This window comes from Rhinatrema bivittatum, chromosome 12, assembly GCF_901001135.1.
Source record: "Rhinatrema bivittatum chromosome 12, aRhiBiv1.1, whole genome shotgun sequence".
Classification (NCBI taxonomy): domain Eukaryota; kingdom Metazoa; phylum Chordata; class Amphibia; order Gymnophiona; family Rhinatrematidae; genus Rhinatrema; species Rhinatrema bivittatum.
In genome coordinates, this window is record NC_042626.1 from 72,720,172 (window position 1) to 72,745,068 (window position 24,897).

A 24,897-nucleotide genomic window follows, 5' to 3' on the forward strand; every position below is an offset into this window, starting at 1 on the left:
ATGGGTGCTTCTTAACGCCTTAACTAACCTACTTCTCAGTTTGCCAAAAACAAAAAGAAACTCAAGCACACAATGGAGTCCAGACCATTCCTTGTCATATTTTTTTCATCATATATTTATTACATAAATATATAGTAAAATAGACCAGCAACAATTACCATAAAAATAGCTTTCTTTAAAATCCTGACCAAAAACACAAAGGTTTGAAATCGCATGTTTACATAGACACCGTGATTGTCGAGCATGTCAGCCATCCTTCGAAGAAAAAAAGCTGGGCTTCACTGCACACAACAGGCCATGAGGGGTGCCGAGCCATGGGTACTGATACAGACCCAAAAGGTGCCCCAGTATCACCTGCCTCCAGGGCCACCACCTCAGGCTGATCAGGTCTTGGAGGGGCAGGCTTACAGACAAGGGGGCAACCCCAGGACCTGACCAGCCTACTCCAGAGATCTGGGGAGGTAGGGGCCCTTCCTCCTGCTACGTTAATGCTCCTGTCAGTTCACAGGGCGGCAGCCACACTTGCCCTATATAACTAGTCAAAGGTCAGCTCAAATGCCATTAAGCACTTCCCTTGCCAATCTCCCTATGCTGCCAGGAGCAGCCAGGGTAGCAAGATCTGATTGGTCTACACTAGTCATCTTACACCACAGCTGGGGCACACACTTGTGTAAACCAATCAGATCCCTTTTCATGTGAGCTAATTTGCAATGCAGATTCCCGCCAGGGCTGCTCCCAGGGTTACCGCAGAGAGAACTGATCAGAAGTAACATTTTGAATTGATAAAGGGGAGTATTAGAGTTTGCTGTGGGGTACTTTTGAAATATTTTGCCCTGTACTCCAAAGGGTACAGTGGTCTTATAACTCCCTGCCACCCTAACACTTCAAACCTGCCCGTTTTCCAGGATGGTCTCTTCCAGCATTCACCAGGTCCAGAATGCCTTTTGGGGAAAAAAAAATTCAGAAAAACAGGACTGGAACAAGCACTTCAGGATGACCAAGAGTTAAAACATTCTTCTGCCCTCCCCCAAATAAAGAAACATGGCCCATCTAACACAGCACAAAGATCCCCGCTGACTGATAGCCCAGGGAGACTGGAATGCATAGCAAAGAACTAATAAAAGTTTAGTAGCCAGATCCTCAGCCATTATCTGCCTGAGTGGCTCCCAAACCTGTCCTGGTGACTCCCATGGTCAGGCAGGTGTTCAGGCTATCCACAATGAATATGCATGAGATGAATCTGTATACATTATAAATGCAATAGATGCAAATACACCTCATGAGCATTCTTTCTGGAGGTTCTGAAAACCCAACTGGTCTTGAAGGGGGGAGGAATCACCAGGACAGAGCTGGGAACTTCTCTCTCTGGCCCATGTGCTTCTGCAGAAACTTCTGGGAGATGCGAGACGGTATCCGTCCCATTGTTCATCACTCCACTCCCACCTCATGCTGGGGCACGCCTGCAGGAGAGATCAGGACTACAGGTCCCAGAATGCAGTGGGCTAACTGACCTCCTAGCACTGCAGAACCATCCTGCTGAGAACTACGAGCACTGGCATCCCAGTACAAAACAAAGACTGAAAAACAACAAAAAAACAGCTGCCATCTGTGCCACTTCCCCCACCCGCTCCCAGGAACATTCTAGGCCCCCCTCCTTTTCAATTTGTTTTTACCCTGGAGGGTTCACTTTGTGCTTAGAAATGGCATCGGGGGCTTCTCCAAATTATTTTGTTTTTAAATCCCGGCACGGCGCTAGAGGTTAGGGCCACAGGAGAAGCACAGAGGTCAGGGATTTTTACAGTTAATATTACACACGTGACAGGGACCGAGCGCAATCACAAGGGAGGCAGAAGTGAAGACGAGCGCCCCGCACCCCCTAAATCACAGCGGCCACTGGGGGGGCCATAAGGAGCAGCCAGGTAACATTTCACAAAAGGGAGGTGGGACACACATCTGTTATAGCTCATATACAAATATATATAATATTTAAAAATATAAAACACCTCTTGCTAGCTTTGGCCCTCTTTCCTTCCCTTTAAGAGAAGAACCTCGCTGGGTCTCTTGGGACCCTTTATTTAAAGGCTGCAACGTCCCTCCCTCGTAAGGTCGAGAATGGCTTTACTCTTCCCACGTATTTAAAAGAAAAAAAAAATCTCATTCCTAGCCATGGCTTTTCTGGTAACCAGCACGCGACCTCCTGAAGCAGGGCCTATGGGTCTCCCCCCCCCCCAAACAGGACACGGGTGGGAAGGGGGACGCTGACACTGCAGATCCAGGCATTCACCAGACCCTCTTCCCAGCACCTCCGGCCCTGTACGATGCACTCCCCGCAGCACGTGCGCCCCGATTCCTGACTCGCCACCTGCGCAGGGCGCATGACTGCAGACGCCACTCCGCCAAGTGTGCAGAAGCCCTGCAACACAGGTTCTGCCTGCCCTGCCACGGGGCAGCACAACAGCGGTGCCCACCAGCCCTGAATTCCGGACTTTGGCCACTATTATTAAGATCTCCCTGTACAACCTGAGCCCTGTCCTGGTACCGTTTCCATACAGCACACATGGATCGTGGAGCCGCAGTTTCTCAGCCCTCCCCTCCACATTCAGCAAAGAGTTTACCCTTGGATAGCAGAACTGGGGGGGGCGACTAACGTGAAGCCCCGCTATTCCAGTTAAATCCTCCTATCCCGTTCCCCCCCCCCCCCCCCAATTACGAAGCCTGAGCGGCTACAGGTCCATTCTCAGGCCCCTTTCCCCAGATTCTGCTTTCAAATGCAAGGACTCATACTCTAACCCAGTGAGTGGCTCCCAACGCGTGCTCCCGCCTCCCACAGCAGCGTGGCCAGGAGGCGGGGGCCACAAAACACCGGCAGCCGCTTGATTATTTCCTCCAAAGCCGTTTACAAAAACAGTGTACCTTTTATGCCACTTGAGAAACTGCGCCCTCCAGTGCTTTAACAAACTATTATGTGCTTTACAAAAGTGCCTTTCCTACAATCTGTGGCCCAAAGTGCTTTCCAAGTCAAGACGTTCTGCAGCACCCCCGAGGGGTGTGAAAGGGAGCAGGAGGGCCTCATGAGAGGGTCCCACTCGCTGCAGTCTGAGCCCGAAGCACAAGAATACAAGAAAGCTGGGGGATAACACGTTCGGTACGGCACAAAGCAGAGCAGGGCTGTGCTAGAAGCAGAAGGACGGGGATGCAGACTCAAACTCCCGCAGGGTACAGAAAGCTGATCTGATGACCATATTCAGTGGCTTTTTATAAACTGTTTAATTTTTTTTTTTTTTAATTTTAGGTCCCCCCCCCACTAAAAAGCCAGAGATGCCGTGAGGGCGGGTGGTCTATACTCGGCTCGCTGCCCCCCTCCCAGCCTGTTACAGCACACAGCAGTACTGGCCTTGCGGAGTAGAGCAATGGAAGTGCTGGGGACGCCTTGCCCTTTGCTCCCTCCCTTAGGTCCTCCTCGATGCCCTGTGTGACAGCAATATCCTACCAAGGGGGCAGGGGCGGATTCACCTTGTCGGACCGGCCCGGGGATTCGCCGCCCAGGACACGTGACGTGGTCTGCTGAGCGCGGCTCTGTCACGGCCGCACACGGCAGACCACGTAACTGGAGCGATCGGCCCACCAGGGGATGCCCGATCCCCCCCCCCCTGCAAGGGGGTCTAGCCAGCTCCATTTCCTCTTTCTTTTCATAAACCCCCTGGGCTGGGGTCTTGGTTAAGGGGGGGGGGGGGAGACTGATGAAAAACTGGTAGGAGAGGAAATTATATTTGGGGGGGGGGTGGTAAAGACAAGTAGTGAAAGAGAAAACACTTGGGGGCCATGGCCATGTGACAGGGAGCAAGGATGTGCTTGCAACACGAACCCTAGTGAGCGAGCTGAAGACCCGTAACTATGCTCGCTGGAGGAAAGACTGTTTGATGGGCTTCGGTAAGTTACAAGAAGGAAAAGGAGCATTAGGAACGTTCAGAGGAAAAGTGAGAAGATACTTCTGTAATGAGAGGCTGGGAGAGGTCTGGAATGGCCACTGGCAGAGATGGTGACAACTCCAGCACGCTCGGGACAGATACAGAGGTCAGCGGTAGGAAAAAGATTAGGAAGACTGCAGAATTGCAAACAACCCACCCTTCACTCCTTCCAGAGCAGAGCTAAGGAGGAAACAAGGTGCAGAGAAAGGAAACGGGACCCAGTGATACTGCAGAGCCCGGGGGAAACGGTGGGAGCAAACAGAAACCAACTGGACTGATGCCGGTGGTCACCAGGTACTGACCAGCAAGGCCGCACACCAGGCAGTTGCCTAGATTGCCTGCATTTTGGGGGCAGCACAAGGCCCAGGAGGGGGCACGGTGGTGGCACTGCTGCCGCTAGGTTGGTTGGGTGAGGGGGAGCATGACCCAAGGTTCACCTAGGATGCCAAACGTTCTTGTACTGTCCTTGGGCCACAAGCAAGTGGCCAGATGTTAGGGCAGCTGTTTAGATTATTACAAAGTTGGGGGGGTATTGAATTCAGTTTGAGAAGTTGCATGTTCTTTTACTTGGGATGATGGAGAGAACCAGGGAGGAAGATGACAAAATCTGTCCCAGACGAAGGAGGGAGACCCTGCGGGGGGGGGGGGGGGGGGGTCGTACTCTTGTCTGTCCCCTGGGCTACAGCCTTCGCTGTGTGGACAGACTGGATGGACCTGCTGTCATCTGACATGCGACAGTGTCCTCACCACACTCCCCTTACCCTGTGCACTCTAACACCCCCTCCCCAGGACTGGGGGGGGGGGCTTAAGGTCCTTATCTGACTTCATCTATTATATGTTAACATGTGTTTGGTGTCTTGCAGTATTTACCACTCTGGGTGAGAAAGAACAGCACGTCACCCCCCCCCCCCCCCAATTATCTCTCCTGTGTTCTGTCTCCACCCCCCTCCCCCAAAATCAGCCAATCAATCGGCGGCTACAGAGCATAAATTCCAGAACCTCCTGGCGCTCTCCCCCCTTATAGAGATAAGATTCCAGCGACCCCCCCACAATTCTGCCCATTGGATCTGGTGACGGGGACTCCACCCTGCCTCCTTCGTGGCTTCCCGACCCCTCCTCTTAATCCAAGCCCCATCTGCAGTGCTCGTTTCCCCTCTCCTCCCGCCCCCAGTAAGACCCTGTCCATGGCAGTGGCAGGGAGGGGACGGCTCGCCAAGCAGCGCCAGCCAGGAAAGCTTCTGACAGGGATGAACCGGGAGCGCGCGCACACACACACACACACACACACACACACAGGTGCTACCCAAAAGGGGTCACTCCTTCTTACACAGGGCCGCAGGAAGGGGATCAGCCGCCCTCAGGTCAGAAGGGACCAGCAGATGCCATGCACCCAAACCAGGCCTGGCGCCGGCTGTAAAAAGCTCGTGTGCCAGCTCCACTTCGCTCTATTCTCGAGCTTCAACAGATACAGGGACTACACCCCCGCCAGGCGGGGGCCACAGGTTACACCACAAGCAAGGTTACGACATGGAAGCAGCTCCACAGCGCTTGCACTGCACGATGGCTCCTTGCACACAGAACAGCGGACGCCTAAAACAAGAGACACTAAGCGCTAGGAGGGAGAGAGGCATGACACAGCGCGGGGGCGCGGGGCCGGAGACCCACGGCAAGCGCAGGTGAGGTGCTGCCTGCCTCCAGGCCAGAAGCAGCAGCCGAGCCCAGCCTGCCTTCTCCTCTTTCAGCCCAGCTCCTATGGGCGAGATCCCAGACAGGGGAGCAGAAGTCAGTCAGCTGCTATCCCAAATCAGATCCTGGGGATTCCTCTCCACTTCTGCTCACCCCTCAGGGGTGGCCAACTGTCCTGCAGCGTGGAGGGGACAGGCTCATATTCTGGTACAAAAAAATAATTATTTTTCTCTCTATCCTGCAAAACACATTCATCTTGTCCAATGCACTTCAGGGCAGACGGTAAGACACATCCCCCCCCAACTCCCCCCCCCCAACTCCCTAAAGCCTTGGCTGGAAACAGCCATTTCTGCACAGACACCTCCCTCCCCCACCCCCCACCCCAAACCACCTCTCCAGCTCAACACGGTGCAAACTCAACCCACATTTGCCACTGGAAAAACAAAAGAAAAAACATTTAAGTGACCCGTAAAATGCAAGGGAAAACAAGGTACAAAGACTGAAGCCTTAGCTTCATGCCAGCTGCACGCCACTCCTGCTCCGCCCTGCCCCCGCTGAGGGACCCCGCGCCTTCCACTCCCAAAGCCAGCAGAGAGGAGTCAGGAAAATAACAGACCCCAGCCCTGGAGAGAGGCTGCGGCCCGCCCGGGGCGACGCATGCTCCGTTACCCCCGGGGTCTCTATGGCCACAGCAGCTCCTCACCATCACAGCTGGCAGGAGGGTACAGTAGGTGTGCGTGTCGGGGGACCTTTTCTGTTCCCCCTGATTTTTTTTTTTTTTTTTAATGAAAATTAGGAAAATTCAATTTGTGGAGAGGGGGGGGGGGGGAAGCAGATTGTCTGCAGCCAGCCCCCCTCCCCTGAGGGCCTCTGAATCAGAATGAGTGGGTGCCGGGGAACGGGGGGGGGGGGGGGGGGGCAGCTCCAGCCTCTCCTCGGAGCAGGCAGGACACTTCGAAGGGGGAACTTTCTCCCCTTAATACCATCCAGACGCCATTAGTGGTGCCGGGTTAAGAGTCAATGGCCAGGTGCCTGTCCAGCCAGGGCTCCACCGATGCATACATGGGCCGGTGAGATGAATGAGGGTTTACAAAGGCCCGTCCCGGCATTCACCCCCAGAGAGTCCTGAAAGGCAAACCTACGCCACAGCTGTGAAGAAAGGTGGGCAGCACGGAGAGGGAGCTTACACCTCCAGCATCAATTTGGGGAAACAAGAAACCTAAACAGATCTAACACGCCGGGTGCTAATCCCAGGGAAAGCGCCAGAGCTCAGGAAATGGGGGGACAGCTTGTTTTACTTTCCAACCTCACTTAAGTTACTCTGTAAACATAACTTTCAAGTCTCAGAGAAGACGCATCAGGCCACTCTAACCTCACTTCAGTTAACAAGTCCAAGATGAATTTATTTTTAAATAATAGGCTCTCTCGCTGCGGAGTGTAAACAGAATGCAGAGGTCAGGATGTCTTCTCCCAGGCAGCGACCATCCCCGCTGCTGATGGCATGGGAGACATGTTAAAACATTCATTCTGAGCCGTCTACTCCACTTCTACTCTGCAGGGTCCCAGCGCGTAAACGAAAGTGAGCTGGGGGCCAAAGAGCAGCCTGACAATCTCCTGGTTATACAGAAAGCTGTAAAGATCCCATCTTCTTTCCCAGTGCATTCTGGTACCTCTAGTGCCATAAACAAGTTACACAAGGCCCACAACTACCAAGAGGCACTGGGATAAAGCTGTTCCCCCTGTTCCTTCTCTCACACAGTAACTCGGGACAGTGCCCCATCCTATGGAGGGGCGTGTCTGTGGCCTCCCTGTGCAGGACAGGACAGGACTGGCACTCATGCTTTCTAAGGCTAGTAAGAGCCTGGCATTCTGTTGCCACAGACACACTTACTTTCTGCATGTCAGCAAAAAAAAAAACAAACCAAAAAAAAAAACACATTTCGTTTATAGTGCCTTCCATCCATGATGGCTCACCAAAAGGCCTTACACACATGAAGCACTGAAGGTGCAGCCACCTCTGAGGTGGAAACTCAGCAGCAAAGTTTGGTGCATAGCACACGGCACCACGTGGCGGGGAAAAGGGGAAAGAAATTTAGCCAGGACGCTGGCCGAGGGGAGGGGGGAGACTCCTGGGACTCCTCAGAGCCATGTCCTGGGATCTTTAACGTCCGCTGGGCAGACAGGATCACCATTTAACGTCCGGTCCAAAAGACGCTGCCTCCAGCAGAGCTGAGCTCAACAGCTCTGGAATTAGCAGTGAAAACCTGCATTGGGGTAAGAGAGAGTCTTTAAAAATGCAATGTCATTTTCCCCTGCTACTCAACAACAAAAAAAAAAAAAAATTTAAATACACTTCGACAAGTTCTCAGAGCGAGATGGTTGATGTAGACAGTGTGTTAATCAAATGATACTATATGCTGGCTGTCCATTAGCTGTTCACTTGCTAGATTCGGTGAATGATCTGTACACTGGATACACTTGGTTCCTTTGAGAAACACATTCAGGCTCTTATGATGCTCTTTAGCCAACAGATGGAGGGAGCTGGGCAACCACACTGGAGTCATAGTGAGCACAATGACTGGCTCAGTCAAGTTTCCCTTCAGCTTTGTGGTAGAGGACCTGAAAGTTTACCAGTTCAAATCCCAAAGTGGCTGCCTGGGAAAAGGAGGCCAGTGGCACTGCAGAGCATGTAGGCTGTAAGCCGAGAACCTTCACAGATGGTGGCAGTAGTGGGATCCTAAAGCAAAGTTTCAAACAGAGGGCCGAGTTGGATACATTCAAAGAAAAGCGCCCCCCCCCCCCCTTTGAAAGAGAGGGTGTGGATGTGGGTGACAAGTCAGTCTCCTGGGAAGTGCCCACGTCACGTGCTCACATCACAAATTTCGGGTTCTGCAAAGGCAGGCAAGACCCAGGGTTTTTCCAAAAAGCCCCTCAAAAATCCCTGTAACCCCTCCCCCCCCTACAAGTGCAACATTCATTTTGAAGTGAAGGCAGTTCCTCAGAAAACCTCATTTCCTTTGGCTTATGTCCTTAGAAGATCCACTGAATTAAACGGCCTGTGTTTCTTTTGCAATTCTCCAGTAGGAATTTGCCACAGTTATGTAGAAATAAAAAAGGAAGCAACTGCTAATCCTGACCCTGCTCCTCCTCTCACACCTTGGGAAGCTGTGGGGGGGGGGGGGGGGTTCGCTCTCTCTAGGGGATTTCTACAATAATTAATAAATAAATAAGCGAGGAGGGGAGGGGGCGGCCTTCCTGCCCCGAGCTCACCCGGCCCTCTGGGCACGTCGAGGGCTCTCACCGGGAAGTGCTGCTTTGCTACACCTCAGTCTCTCTCCTTTTGAGGTAAGAATGTAGCAGGAAAGGTGCCGAGTGGCTTCATAGAAAATAAAAAAAGTGCTTTGAAAATCTAGAACGATTTCTCTCTTATTTCTTTTTCCCAGGGGACCATTAACAAATAAAAAAAAAAAATAAAAAAAATTCTAGCCACCAAATTAGTTTTGATTGTCTTAAAAATCACAGCCAAAGCTGAGACACTCCAATGAATTCCGTTGAGGACGAGGAGAGAAGAAATACAGATTTGTTTTTCATCCTCAATTTAAAATTTGTTGTGGTCTTTTTTTTTTTCCTGGAGAAATAGAAAATGCTCATTTCAGGTTCAAATAAAAAGAAAAAAAAAAAAATACCCGAAACAAAACAAAGAAGGGACAAGAGGCAGCAGCAATAGTTCCTCCCTTCCCTGCTTTCTCCTGTGCCCCTTTTCCAACCCCAACTGCCCTCTGGGGAGGCGTGGGGGGGGGGGGGGGGTGGATGCCGGCCTTTAAAAAAAAAAAGTCTCCAGTTCTTTCCTTTCTGTGTTCGTCCTTAAAATTAAAAAAAAAAAAAGTTAATTGTGTGTTTGCATCACTTCCATGTCAAAATAAAACCAAAACGAAGGCAGAAACCTTCCCCCGATAGGGGGCTGGGCACGGCGGGTGAGGGGGAACATCAGACGTCCTGCTCCTCGAAGACCTCCAGAAAGAGCGGGGGGAAGAGCTCGGTGGGACACTCGACCTTCATGTGCAGGAAGCGGCTGGCGTGGCAGGCCCCGATCATGCGCAGGTCCGTCACTTTCATCAGCAGCTTGGGCCAGAAGTGGGCGATGGCGTGCTTGCGGTGGTTGATGTAGTGTTCGAAGGCCAGCAGGTACGTCTCTTGGCATTTCTCGATTTTGTCGATGCAGATCAGGCCCGTCCGATCTGAAACAGACACAAAATAGAAAATGGCCCCCGCCCCGCCCCTGGTCAGTGAAGTTGGATTTGGAAACTCAGTAGTAAGTCAGTAATGTAAAACGGGAGAAAAAGAAAAAAAAAAAAAGTTCTTCCCCCACCCTCCAGTCATTGAAAGATGGACACTGCTACTGCGCCCCCCCGAGACCCCCACCCGCACGGGCACAAGCCAGCTCAGTACGAGCTGCAGGGTCCGTCTCCCCTGCCTTAGGGACTCACCCGAGGACATGAGCAGGACAGCCTGCAGCAGGGCCACCTCCGTGTCGTCCAGGTTAAAAGCCGAGAGCGACTTGCCCAGGTCGAAGATGGCGTCGGACACCACCCCGAGCCCCCCGTTCTTCAGCTGCTCCCTCTTCACGGCCATCTCTCCGCTTAGTGTTAACGTCTCGCTTTCGGGGTCGTACCTTACAGCTGCTCGCAGGGACATGATCTCCATGCAGCAGCCTTTCAGGAGGATGATCTGATCTTCACAAGGCAGCTGTGCGGGGGGGGGGGGGGGGGGGGGGGGAGAGAGAGAGAGAGAGATGGGAGGCAGTGCCGTCAGTGCCTGGGGGAAACAGGCCCAGTGCCAGGTGGGCACAGCATGGGCAGGGGCACACACCGCGTCCTACCCTGCATCCAGCACCAATTCTGAAAGGGCCAGGGCTCAGGCTTTCCCCACAAGCAGCGCAGGGAGCGTGGAAGAGGGCGGGAGGGGTCAGGCTTTGCACACTGCAATCGGAAACCACAGGCAGAGATGAAGCCAGGCCCTGCCACCGTCAGAGCATTTCAAAGCGGCGTCCGGCTCCGGCACTACCTACCTCAGAAAACATTGGTAACTTTTTGGCAAAGTCTACCACCCGGGTGATAGCTGGGGTGATTATTTTTGTAAACTCGCTGAACGCTTCTAGATCCACCTTGTCTCCGTCCGGCATGGCAGCCACAGGCGACTGACCGATGTCTTCTGGCTGGGAAGGGACAGGAAAGGGAGGGTGGATTTTTATTATTAGTAGTAGTATTGTGGTTTTAAAAACCAAGATCCGATAAATTTCAGATACACAGAGGCAAGAAATGTGTTGCCCCATGACCCAGATAGGGCACAACAGATGCATTTATGTCAGGATGCCTCGATTTCTGTAGGGGACAAGACAGAGCAGCAGGTTCCTCCTTCCATAATGTTTCACCATTATAGTGTTACAGCCTGCCCACAGCATAGTGCTCAAGGTTTCCAGATGTGCGTCAGTAAGAATGACACTGCTCACTCCCTCAAGAGCAAAGGCAAGGGCCCGGGGAGAGAAAAGAAGCACGACCTAGTGATCCTGCAGACCATCAGCAGGATGCAATTCCCTAGAACCCAGCCAGGTCGGCGCAGACCACTGGGTCATAGGAGGTTGGATGTTTGGGCAATAGCCTTACTACATTTTGGTAGCTGTTTAGATTATTGCAAATTTGGTGGTAAATCATGGAGGGCAGTGGGGATGGGCCTGGGCTTAGAATGGATTCTTGTACGCTCGTCTACCCAGGATGGGAAACACACCAAAATCTGTCCTGGATAATGCAGAGTTGTTCACCTGAAACAGATGTTCTCAGAGAACAGCAGGATGTTAGTCCTCACACATGAGTGAAATTACCAGATGGAGCCCCGATGCAGAAAAATTATGCCAAAGTTTCTAGAACTTTGACTAGGCAAACTGAGCATGCCCAGCACGCCCTATTCAACACGTCCACGCAGAGTTCCTCTTCAGTCTCGAAACACAGAATTACGATTAAAAATAAAAATAGGAGAAACCCAACTCCACGGGATGACGGGCAGGTTTCGTGAGGACTAACATCCTGCTGTCTTTGGAGATCAACTCCGCTTTCTCCGAAGACAAGCAGGTTGGTAGTCCTCATACAAAAGTGAATCCCTAGCTACACGCTGCTCCCCAACACAAAAGGGGATCAGACACCTAACCAGGTGCCAACCGGTGCTGTTGGTAACAGAGGGGAGACAGCGTGAACCCACCCAATAGATTCTAGGTTGGGAGAGTTGGGCTTTACACCTCAAACAGGTTCGAAAGGACAGACCGGCCAAACCTATGACACGTTGGCCATCCCTATCCAGACAATAGTGGGATGCGAATGTGTGGAGTCAAATCTAGATCACAATCTTGCAGATCTCTACAGGGTCTGCTCACAAGTGAGCCACCGATGCTGCCATGGCTCTGTCAGAATGAGTCTTGACATAACCCCAAAGATGCAGTCCCGCCTGGGCATAACAGAAGGAGAAGCAATCTGATAGCCAACTGGATACTCTGTTTAAGAATATAAGAACATAAGAAGGGTCCATCAAGCCCAGCATCCCGTTTCCAACAGTGGCCAATCCAGGCCATAAGAACCTGGCAAGTACCCAAAAACTAAGTCTATTCCATGTAACCATTGCTAATGGCAGTGGCTATTCTCTAAGTGAACTTAATAGCAGGTAATTGACTTCTCCTCCAAGAACTTATCCAATCCTTTTTTAAACACAGCTATACTAACTGCACTAACCACATCCTCTGGCAACAAATTCCAGAGTTTAATTGTACGTTGAGTAAAAAAGAACTTTCTCCGATTAGTTTTAAAAGTGCCCCATGCTAACTTCATGGAGTGCCCCCTAGTTTTTCTACTATCCGAAAGAGTAAATAACCGATTCACATCTACCCGTTCTAGACCTCTCATGATTTTAAACATCTCTATCATATCCTCCCTCAGCCATCTCTTCTCCAAGCTGAAAAGTCCTAACCTACATAAGAACATAAGAAAATGCCATACTGGGTCAGACCAAGGGTCCATCAAGCCCAGCATCCTGTTTCCAACAGTGGCCAATCCAGGCCATAAGAACCTGGCAAGTACCCAAAAACTAAGTCTATTCCATGTAACCATTGCTAATGGCAGTGGCTATTCTCTAAGTGAACTTAATAGCAGGTAATGGACTTCTCCTCCAAGAACTTATCCAATCCTTTTTTAAACACAGCTATACTAACTGCACGAACCACATTCTCTGGCAACAAATTCCAGAGTTTAATTGTGCGTTGAGTAAAAAAGAACTTTCTCCGATTAGTTTTAAATGTGCCCCATGCTAACTTCATGGAGTGTCCCCTAGTCTTTCTACTATCCGAAAGAGTAAATAACCGATTCACATCTACCCGTTCTAGACCTCTCATGATTTTAAACACCTCTATCATATCCCCCCTCAGTCGTCTCTTCTTCAAGCTGAAAAGTCCTAACCTCTTTAGTCTTCCCTCATAGGGGAGTTGTTCCATTCCCCTTATCATTTTGGTAGCCCTTCTCTGTACCTTCTCCATCGCAATTATATCTTTTTTGAGATGCGGCGACCAGAATTGTACACAGTATTCAAGGTGCGGTCTCACCATGGAGCGATACAGAGGCATTATGACATTTTCTGTTTTATTCATCATTCCTTTTCTAATAATTCCCAACATTCTGTTTGCTTTTTTGACTGCCGCAGCACACTGAACCGACGATTTCAATGTGTTATCCACTATGACACCTAGATCTCTTTCTTGGGTTGTAGCACCTAATATGGAACCCAACATCGTGTAATTATAGCATGGGTTATTTTTCCCTAAATGCATCACCTTGCACTTATCCACATTAAATTTCATCTGCCATTTGGATGCCCAATTTTCCAGTCTCACAAGGTCTTCCTGCAATTTATCACAATCTGCTTGTGATTTAACTACTCTGAACAATTTTGTGTCATCTGCAAATTTGATTATCTCACTCGTCGTATTTCTTTCCAGATCATTTATAAATATATTGAACAGTAAGGGTCCCAATACAGGTCCCTGAGGCACTCCACTGCCCACTCCCTTCCACTGAGAAAATTGCCCATTTAATCCTACTCTCTGTTTTCTGTCTTTTAGCCAGTTTGCAATCCATGAAAGGACAGCGCCACCTATCCCATGACTTTTTACTTTTCCTAGAAGCCTGTCATGAGGAACTTTGTCAAACGCCTTCTGAAAATACAAGTATACTACATCTACCGGTTAACCTTTATCCACATGTTTATTAACTCCTTCAAAAAAGTGAAGCAGATTTGTGAGGCAAGACTTGCCCTGGGTAAAGCCATGCTGACTTTGTTCCATTAAACCATGTCTTTCTATATGTTCTGTGATTTTGATGTTTAGAACACTTTCCACTATTGTTCCTGGCACTGAAGTCAGGCTAACCGGTCTGTAGTTTCCCGAATTGCCCCTGGAGCCCTTTTTAAATATTGGGGTTACATTTGCTATCCTCCAGTCTTCAGGTACAATGGATGATTTTAATGATAAGTTACAAATTTTTACTAATAGGTCTGAAATTTCATTTTTTATTTCCTTCAGAACTCTGGGGTGTATACCATCCGGTCCAGGTGATTTACTACTCTTCAGTTTGTCAATCAGGCCTACCACATCTTCTAGGTTCACCGTGATTTGATTAAGTACATCTGAATCATTACCCATGAAAACCTTCTCCATTACGGGTACCTCCACAACATCCTCTCCAGTAAACACCGAAGCAAAGAAATCATTTAATCTTTCCGCGATGGCCTTATCTTCTCTAAGTGCCCCTTTAACCCCTCGATCATCTAACGGTCCAACTGACTCCCTCACAGGCTTTCTGCTTCGGATATATTTAAAAAAGTTTTTACTGTGAGTTTTTGCCTCTACAGCCAACTTCTTTTCAAATTCTCTCTTAGCCTGTCTTATCAATGTCTTACATTTAACTTGCCAACGTTTATGCTTTATCCTATTTTCTTCTGTTGGATCCTTCTTCCAATTTTTGAATGAAGATCTTTTGGCTAAAATAGCTTCTTTCACCTCCCCTTTTAACCATGCCGGTAATCGTTTAGCCTTCTTTCCACCTTTCTTAATGTGTGGAATACATCTGGACCGTGCTTCTAGAATGGTATTTTTTAACAATGACCACGCCTCTTGGACATTTTTTACTTTTGTAGCTGCTCCTTTCAGTTTTTTTCTAACAATTTTTCTCATTTTATCAAAGTTTCCCTTTTGAAAGTTTAGCACGAGAGCCTTGGATTTGCACACTGTTCCTCTTCCAGTCATTAAATCAAATTTGATCATATTATGATCACTATTGCCAAGCGGCCCCACCACCCTTACCTCTCTCACCAAGTCCTGTGCTCCACTGAGAATTAGATCTAAAATTGCTCCCTCTCTCATCGGTTCCTGAACCAATTGCTCCATAAAGCTATAATTTATTCCATCCAGGAACGTTATCTCTCTAGCGTGACCTGATGATACATTTACCCAGTCAATATTGGGGTAATTGAAGACTCCCATTATTACTGCACTACCAATTTGGTTAGCTTCCCTAATTTCTCTTAGCATTTCACTGTCCGTCTCACCATCTTGACCAGGTGGACGGTAGTATACCCCTATCACTATAGTCTTCCCTGACACACAAGGGATTTCTACCCATAAAGATTCAATTTTGTATGTAGTCTCATGCAGTCTCATGTTGGACTCTATGCCATCCCGGACATAAAGCGCCACACCTCCTCCCGAGTGTTCCTCTTTGTTATTGCGATATAATTTGTACCCCGGTATAGCACTGTCCCATTGGTTATCCTCTTTCTACCATGTCTCTGAGATGCCAATTAAGTCTATGTCATCATTCACTGCTATACATTCTAATTCTCCCATCTTACTTCTTAGACTTCTGGCATTAGCATACAAACATTTCAAAGTTTGTTTTTTGTTTGTATTTTCATTCTGCTTTTTAATTGATAGGGATAAGTTAGAATTTTTTAGCTCAGGTGAGTTTTTAGTTACAGGCACTTGGATTATTTTTCTAATTATTGGAACCTCACTGTCGGGATGCCCTAATTCTAATGCATCATTAGTATCCTTTAAAGATACCTCTCTCTCCGAACCATGCGCTGCTGAGCGACTGTCGGCTTTTCCCTTTGTTCTAGTTTAAAAGCTGCTCTATCTCCTTTGTAAAGGTTAGCGCCAGCAGTCTGGTTCCACCCTGGTTAAGGTGGAGCCCATCCCTTCAGAAGAGACTCCCCCTTCCCCAAAAGGTTCCCCAGTTCCTAACAAAACTGAATCCCTCTTCCTTGCACCATCGTCTCATCCACGCATTGAGACTCCGGAGCTCTGCCTGCCTCTGGTGACCTGCGCATGGAACAGGGAGCATTTCAGAGAATGCTACCCTGGAGGTTCTGGATTTAATCTTTCTACCTAAGAGCCTAAATTTGGCTTCCAGAACCTCCCTCCCACATTTTCCTATGTCGTTGGTTCCCACGTGTACCACGACAGCCGGCTCCTCCCCAGCACTGTCTAAAATCCTATCTAGGTGACGCGTGAGGTCCGCCACCTTCGCACCAGGTAGGCAAGTTACCAGGCGATCCTCACGCCCACCAGCCACCCAGCTGTCTACATTGCTAATAATCGAATCACCAACTATGACGGCCGACCTAACCCTTCCTTCCTGGGCAGTAGGCCCAGGAGGGAAGGGTTAGGAAGCAGGCCCCGCGTGAAATGTTCAACTATACCCTGTATAGAGATGGGCGTACTATCTACACCATGGTGGAATGTGCCAATTGAACTAAGATGAATTCTAACAGAGTAGGTCTTTAAACCAGCTTCAGATAGGTGCAGAAGGTAATTAAGCAGTTTGTGTGGGGCAGGAGTGCTCACACCACTCAGAAAACCTCCTCCACTTCAGTCCATAGGACTTTCTAGTGGAAGGCTTTCTGGAAGCCACCGGGACCAGAGAGACATCCTCTGAAAGATCAAGCGGCTGCAGGCTTAACCTCTCAACATCCAGGCTGAAAGTGACCTCGAGGCTGGGATGCTGCATCCTGCCTTGTTCTTGCCTGATGAGATCTGGGGAAGCCCCCAGACTGCTCGGTTTCCAGTTAGGCCTGGTTTCTACTCCTTCGGGAGTTGTCTGTCTCGGTCAATGAGGGGCTATGAGAATCATAATCTCTTTGTCCTCGCAAATCTCCAAGAGAGTATTCGACACTAAGGAGATCTGAGGAAATGCATACAGAAGACCCTTGCCCCAGTGACAGACAAGGGCATCCGAGGCTAGTTTTCAGTCTTTTCTGTGCAGGGAGCAGAAGAGAGGCACCTTCCTGTTGCAGGGAGACATGAACAGATCTACGTCAGGGCTCCCTCAGGAAGAGGAATATACAATTCGCTACCCCCCTGGTCCAGGGACCACTCATGGGTTCTGAAGGCACTGCTCAGTCTGTCCGCTACCACGTTCTCCGTGCTGGCCAAGTACATAGCCCTGAGCAGCATCCCCGGGACAGGGCTCACGACCAGATCAGGACCGCTTCCTGACACAGGAGGTACGATCCCGTACCTCCCTGCTTGTTGACATACCACACGGCAACCAGGTTGTCGGTCTAGATCAGAACGACTCTGTTAGACAGTCTCTCTCTGAAAGCCCATAGCGCAAACCTGTTTGCCCAAAGCTCCAGGAAGTTGATTTGACAAGAACGTTCCTGAGCAGACCACAGTCCCTGAGTACAGAGTCCATCCTCATGAGCTCCCCACCCCAGGGTAGCTGCATCCGTGGTTAGCACAATTTGCGTATGCTGGAAAGTACCCGCCACCAGGACAATGAGTCCCTGAGGGACGGGGTGATTTGGATGCAATCCTGGAGGTTTTGAGTGGCTTGGCGTCACTGTGACCTCAGGGACCATTGGGCTCTGCACATGTGTAAACGTGCCAAGGGAGTGACGTGGATGGTTGTGGCCATGTGGCCCAACAGCTTCAACATGTGCCAGGCTGACACCTGCTGGCTCCGTTGAATCTCTGCTGCTATGGTCGCCAAGGTGACAGCCCTCTAGCGAGTCAGAAAGGCCTGGCCTGAGTCGTATCTAGCAGAGCTCCTATGAAGTCTAGTTGAAGTGACGGGCTGAGATGGGACTTTGGGTAGTTGAGAACGAATCCTAGTGACTCCAACACTTGAATGGTCAAGCGCATGGACCCAACAGCCCCTGCCTGAGACGTGCTCTTGACCAGCCAATCGTCTATGTACGGGAAAATATGCACTCCCAGCCAGGCATTTTGTGAAGACCCATGGGGTGGACACAAGCCCAAACAGTAACACCCAGTACTGAAAGTGCTGATTTCCCACCATGAATTGGAGAAACTTCCTGCGACAGAGGAAGATCTCGATGTGGATGTGTGCGACTTAAGTAGAGGAAGCATAGCAAGTTCCCTTGTTGCAAAAGGGAGGATTAAGGTACCCAGGGAAATTATCTTGGACATTTCTTTTCTTAGAAATTTGTTCAAGGCCCTTAGGTTTAGGATGGGATGGAGTCCTCCTGTTCTCTTTGGAATCAGGAAGTACCTGGAATAGAATCCCCGCCCTCTTTGCCCTGGTGGAAAAAGCTCGACTGCTCTGGCCATTAAGAGGGAGGAGAGCTCTTTTTGAAGTACCTCCTGATGCGCTACCTGCCACCAATATGGTCATGGAGGCAATTTGGTGGGACACTCAATAGATTCAATTGGTATCCCTGACAGATGATGGATAGAACCCACTGGTCCAAGGTTACATTGGATCACTGGTTTGCAAAGAACTGCAGCCTGCCTTCAACCGGAGGGTCCATCGCCCTGGTAATGAGTGACTGGTTTATACTCCCTGCGGCCAAGTCAAAACACCGTTCCCAGAGTTGACAGAGGAGCCGGCTGGGGCTTGGAAGATCTATGCTACCTGGGATGGCCACGGGAGTGAGGAGGCAAAGGATAGTAATTCCTTAGGTGAAAGACTTCCTTGGCCTCCGTCTCGACGGTCTCCTGGTTCAGCGTATCGGCGGAGAGTTGTTGGAGGGTTTCATGGTGGTCCTGGAGTTGGGCCACAGCATCCCTCACCTTATCTCTGAAGAGATTCTCTCCAACGAGTTGTTCCTGTACTTCCGGTAGGAGATCAGAGGCCTGCTGCCATGCCATTCTGCGGGTGGCAATTCCTGCTGCAGAGACTCTGGATGCTGTCTTGAACACATTGTAGGTTGCATAGACCTCTTATTTCCCACACTCCAGACCCCTGGGCAACAGCGACACAAGGGCGTCTTGCTGCTGTTGCGGCAGCTGCTCAGCCATCTTCTGCACCTACTTCCAGATGTCCCACAAGTACTGACTCATGTACAGCTTGTGGGCAATAAGCAAGGTGCTTTGGAACACCTTCCTCCCAGGTCCTTCCCCAGGGGCACAGAGGAATGGATACGAGAGCGTTTGGCCTTCTTGATAGCGGATTCGACCACCATCGCCTGAAGAGGCAGCTGACAGTTATCGAATCCGGCAGCCTTCTGGATAAGGTAGATCCCGTCAACCTTCTTATTAATGGGAGGCACTGTGAGGAGGTGTTCCCAAATCCTCAGCAACTCCTTAAGGATCTTATTTATTTATTTAAAATTCTTATATACCGCACGAATAAGGCAGGTACCTGCCCATCTAGGCGGTTTACAAAAACATAACATTCATAAAAATAGTACGCACATTAAAACGAATACATTACATTTAGTTACATTAGGTCTGAGTACATCTTTAAGCAGATTGTGTTACTGAATGTTGAAAGCTTTGTTAAACAAATAAGTTTTTAGTTTTTTCTTGAATTCATTATGATTAACTGTCAATCTTAAGTGATCTGGTAGGGCGTTCCACTGGATTGGTCCTGCTACAGAAAATGCACGTTTTCGAGTAAGTTCTAACGTTGCTGATTTAACTGAGGGAATTTCTAAGATGCATTTGTCCATTGAACGGAGTTGTCGTGGGGGTCTATAAATATGTAGAAGTGAGCAAAGCCAAACGGTATTTGTAGTACAGAGTAAATTATGGATGGTAGTTAATAGTTTATAGGTTATACGATAAGTAATCGGAAGCCAGTGTAGTAGTTGTAATATAGGTGTGATGTGTTCTGATCTTGGTAGGTTGAATATGGTTCTAGCAGCTGCATTCTGAACAAGCTGTAGTGGATGTAGCGTTGATAGGGGTAGACCCAGGTATGAAGAGTTACAGTAGTCAAGTTTGGATAGTATTAAAGCTTGAGTTATTGATTGAAAGTCAGTCGTTGTTAATAATGGGGCGGATTTTCAGCGCCCTGCTCGCCTAAATCCGCCCAAAACCGGGCGGATTTAGGCGAGCAGGGCCCTGCGCGCTGGTAAGCCTATTTTACATAGGCCTACCGGCGCGCGCAGACCCCGGGACTCGCGTACGTCCCGGGGTTTTCGGAGGGGGGCGTGTCGGGGGGCGGGCCCGGTCGACGCGGCGTTTCGGGGGCGTGTCGGCCGCGTTTTGGGGGCGGGTACGGGGCGTGGCTACGGCCCGGGGGCGTGGCCGCGCCCTCCGTACCCACCCCCAGGTCGCGGCCCGGCGCGCAGCAGGCCCGCTGGCGCGCGGGGATTTACGTCTCCCTCCGGGAGGCGTAAATCCCCCGACAACGGTAAGGGGGGGGTGTAGACAGGGCCGGGTGGGTGGGTTAGGTAGGGGAAGGGAGGTTAAGGTGAGGGGAGGGCAAAGGAAAGTTCCCTCCGAGGCCGCTCCGATTTCGGAGCGGCCTTGGAGGGAACGGGGGGAGGCAGCGCGGCTCGGCGCGCGCAGGCTATACAAAATCGATAGCCTTGCGCGCGCCGATCCAGGATTTTAGTGGATACGCGCGGCTCCGCGCGTATCTACTAAAATCCAGCGTACTTTTGCTTGAGTCTGATGCGCAAGCAAAAGTAGGCTGTTCGCGCGCCTCTTAAAATCTACCCCAATGGTTTGAGTTTTTTGAGCATGAATAATTTGAAGAAGGATTTTTAGACTGTTTCGGATATGTTAGTTGTCATGGATAGTTTAGAGTCAATCATACCTAGATTTCTTGCATGGTTTTTTATGGGAATGATCTGATTTTCAAATGTAAATGTTTGTGGAGGTTGAAGAGCTGAATCAGGTACAGATGATAAATATATTAATTCTGTTTTGGACGCATTGAGTTTTAATCTATTGTGGGATAGCCATGTTTTTATGGTCTGTAAATAGATGTGTAATAAAGAAAACGTATTAGACCTGGAATCAGAAAAAGGTATTGTAAATTGGATGTCATCTGCATGGATTTTGAAATTCAAATTAAGACTATCTAGTAAGCGACAGAGAGGTAGGAGGTAAATATATTAAATAGAAGAGCTGAAAGATCTTGTGTACCGGTACCACCACGATTTCCTTAGGAGACTCCATGAACTGAAGGATGTCAAGCATTTTATGCCTGGCATTCTTCTCTTGTTGAAATGAGATGGCCTCTGCCATCACCCTCACAAACCCTGCAAATGTCAAGTCCTCAGGCAGGGACTTCATTCGCTCATCTGGAAGAGACCAGAGTCCTTGGAGGACGACTCAGTCAGATCATCCCCCTAGGGGTCATAGGGACCCACATCCTCACTGTATGCTACAGGGGATGGGGCCCTAGGTCCTCGGCCTTCGTCCAGAGGTACAGGCACCAGTAGAACTGGACGGGGAGGGGGGGGGCTACAGGCCTTGGTGTAGATTCCTCGAAGGAGGAACCGGCAATGACCACTGTATCAGTAGGGGGAGGCATTAGTGCCCAACTGGGCACTGGGGCTGTCCTGGGAAACAGTGCCAGTTGAGTAGGTAATTCACCAATGAGTACTTTTAGCCCTGTAGTGCCCGATCCACTGCAAGCTGGGCTCGATGCTCCAGCTCCTCCTTAAATAGTGCCGATGCCAACATCGACTGGGAGGAAGGAGGGGTGGCCAGATCGGACCTGCAAGCGGGATCGGTGACTGACATCAGGCCCGGTGGAGACTGTTGCGGACCCCCGGCATTGATAGAGAATGGGCTGTCCTCACTGTGGGGTCACAAAGCATTGCTGCAAAAGTCGGTTCAACCCTGCGCCCACAGTGTATCGACGGGGACTGGTGCTGATGCTTCTTAGACTTCCCTCGATGATCAGCCAGGTCTTTCCTCGGTGCAAGGACGAAGATGATGAACCCAGCATCCTCAGCCCGGAGAAGATTGACAACGGTGGGTCTCTGGCACCCCTAACTGCCGGTTGCATTGACTGAACCGATGGTGCAGCCAATGTCGATGGTGCAGTGTCCATCAGTGCAGCTCCAAGACCCATCAATGCTGATACGGCTGATGCAGATGGCTCAGAATGTCTCGATCTGAAGAGCGGATCCATCTTATTGAGTTGAAGCCGATGTCCCTTCGGGATCATCTGGGCGCATAAGTGGCAAACCCGGATGTCATGCGATGCCGAGAAGCAGAGGATACACACCTCATGAGGATCAGTGACAGACATGGTCCTCGGGCACCAGGGGCATCGGCGAAAACTGCATGTGGCCAAGACGGGGCAAAATAAAAGGGCCACGAAATTGAAAGCGATGGCAGCAGGTGGGCACCGCCACTATGGGGGGAATCAACCGTGAAAGGAAACTTACCCGAAACCCCTGACTAGGAACACTACGGGAAGACACAAAGAGAGACCTGGCGACGGAAACAAGAGGAAAAACTACAAAAAACACGAAGAGCAAAAAAGGTTTTCCACAAAACTAAAAATCAAGTTTACTTAGGGAATAGCCACTGCTATTAATTGCATCAGTGCTTCAGTAGCATGGGATCTTCTAGATGTTTGGGTAATTGCCAGGTTCGGCCTCTGTTGGAAACAGGATGCTGGGCTTGATGGACCCTTGGTCTGACCCAGCATGGCAATTTCTTATGTTCTTATGAGTTCAATCACACCGTGAGACTTACAGCTCCGTGGAAGAGACTGAAGATGTGGTAGGCCTGATTGACAAACTGAAGAGTAGTAAATCACCTGGACCAGATGGTATACACCCCAGAGTTCTGAAGGAACTAAAAAATGAAATTTCAGACCTATTAGTAAAAATTTGTAACTTATCATTAAAATCATCCATTGTACCTGAAGACTGGAGGATAGCAAATGTAACCCCAATATTTAAAAAGGGCTCCAGGGGCGATCCGGGAAACTACAGACCGGATAGCCTGACTTCAGTGCCAGAAAAAATAGTGGAAAGTGTTCTAAAGGTCGAAATCACAGAATATATAGAAAGACATGGTTTAATGGAACAAAGTCAGCATGGCTTTACCCAAGGCAAGTCTTGCCTCACAAATCTGCTTCACTTTTTTGAAGGAGTTAATAAACATGTGGATAAAGGTGAACCAGTAGATGTAGTGTATTTGAATTTTCAGAAGGCGTTTGACAAAGTTCCTCATGAGAGGCTTCTAAGAAAAGTAAAGTGTCATGGGATAGGTGGCGCTGTCCTTTCATGGATTGCAAACTGGCTAAAAGACAGGAAACAGAGAGTAGCATTAAATGGACAATTTTCTCAGTGGAAGGGAGTGGGCAGTGGAGTGCCTCGGGGATCTGTATTGGGACCCGTACTTTTCAATATATTTATAAATGATCTGGAAAGGAATACGAAGAGGAATGTGCAGATGATACAAAATTATTCAGAGTAGTTAAATCACAAATGGATTGTGATAAATTGCAGGAAGACCTTGTGAGACTGGAAAATTGGTCATCCAAATGGCAGATGAAATTTAATGTGGATAAGTGCAAGGTGATGCATATAAGGAAAAATAACCCATGCTATAATTACACAATGTTGGGTTCCATATTAGGTGCTACAATCCAAGAAAGAGATCTAGGCGTCATAGTGGATAACACATTGAAATCGTCGGCTCAGTGTGCTGCAGCAGTCAAAAAAGCAAACAGAATGTTAGGAATTATTAGGAAGGGAATGGTGAATAAAACGGAAAATGTCATAATGCCTCTGTATCACTCCATGGTGAGACCCCACCTTGAATACTGTGTACAATTCTGGTCGCTGCATCTCAAAAAAGATATAATCGCAATGGAGAAGGTACAGAGAAGGGCGACCAAAATGATAAAGGGAATGGAGCAGCTCCCCTATGAGGAAAGACTAAAGAGGTTAGGACTTTTCAGCTTGGAGAAGAGATGGCTGAGCGGGGATATGATAGAGATGTTTAAAATCATCAGAGGTCTAGACCGGGTAAATGTGAATCGGTTATTTATTCTTTCGGATAGTAGAAAGACTAGGGGGCACTCCATGTAGTTAGCAAGTAGCACATTTAAAACTAATCGGAGAAAGTTCTTTTTCACTCAACGCACAATTAAGCTCTGGAATTTGTTGCCAGAGGTTGTGGTTTGTGCAGTTAGTGTAGCTCGGTTTAAAAAAGGATTGGATAAGTTCTTGGAAGAGAAGTACATTAACTGCTATTAATTAAGCTGACTTAGAAAATAATCTCTGCTATTAATAGCATCAGTGGCATGGGATAGGTTTAGTTTTTGGGTACTTGCCAGGTTCTTATGGGCTGGATTGGCCACTGTTGGAAACAGGATGCTCGGCTTGATGGACACTTGTTCTGACCCAGAATGGCATGTTCTTATGAGGGATTCCACGTGATATAGCACATGCTGGGCATGCTCAGTGTGCTTTGTCAAAGTTTTAGAAACTTTGACATAAGTTTCCCGCATCGAGGCTCCATTCGATGTCAGCCATGAGTGAGCATTACCATACTTTTTTTTCCTCGGAGAAGGAGCGACATCCTAGAGGTGGTTTTGCTCTATGGCTGGCAACTGGATAAAGCCTTAGCAGTTTCTGCTATCACCTACTATGATACTGGGTTACAACATGAGGAATTTTTTCACCTGCCAAAAAAAAATTCCAGCTTTGATGCTGACATCACACGCAGAGGTATGCTTGGTACAGGAGAGTGGCCCAGAGTTGGGTCCAACTGCTCCTCCATGGCCACTAGAGGGAGCCCTGTGACCAGTCAAAGGCCCACCACCCACAGACCATGTGCTGAAGGATCCTTCAACACCCACTCCCATGATCCCAGCTGCTTCGAGCCCTCCGTCTGCGGCTGCTGCTGCCTTAGCAGTTGGGCATAGATTAGTCCTAAACCCCTTGTACGTTCCACTCTTCTGCCCACCTGCAAAAAACTAGC

General features: G+C 49.2%; 1 protein-coding gene across 1 annotated transcript in view; it reads right to left on the reverse strand.

Moving 5' to 3' along the window:
* Positions 1-143: 143 nt before the first annotated feature.
* The window catches only part of THRA (thyroid hormone receptor alpha), a 127,699-nt gene continuing 102,945 nt past the window's right edge, over positions 144-24,897 (reverse strand). Inside the window, exons 7-9 of the mRNA XM_029573608.1 lie at positions 10,723-10,869; positions 10,142-10,400; positions 144-9,892 (exon numbers count right to left, since the gene is read on the reverse strand). Coding sequence (XP_029429468.1) covers positions 9,642-9,892; positions 10,142-10,400; positions 10,723-10,869 — 657 coding nt within the window. The 3' untranslated portion in view covers positions 144-9,641. The remainder of the gene's footprint in view (positions 9,893-10,141; positions 10,401-10,722; positions 10,870-24,897) is intronic.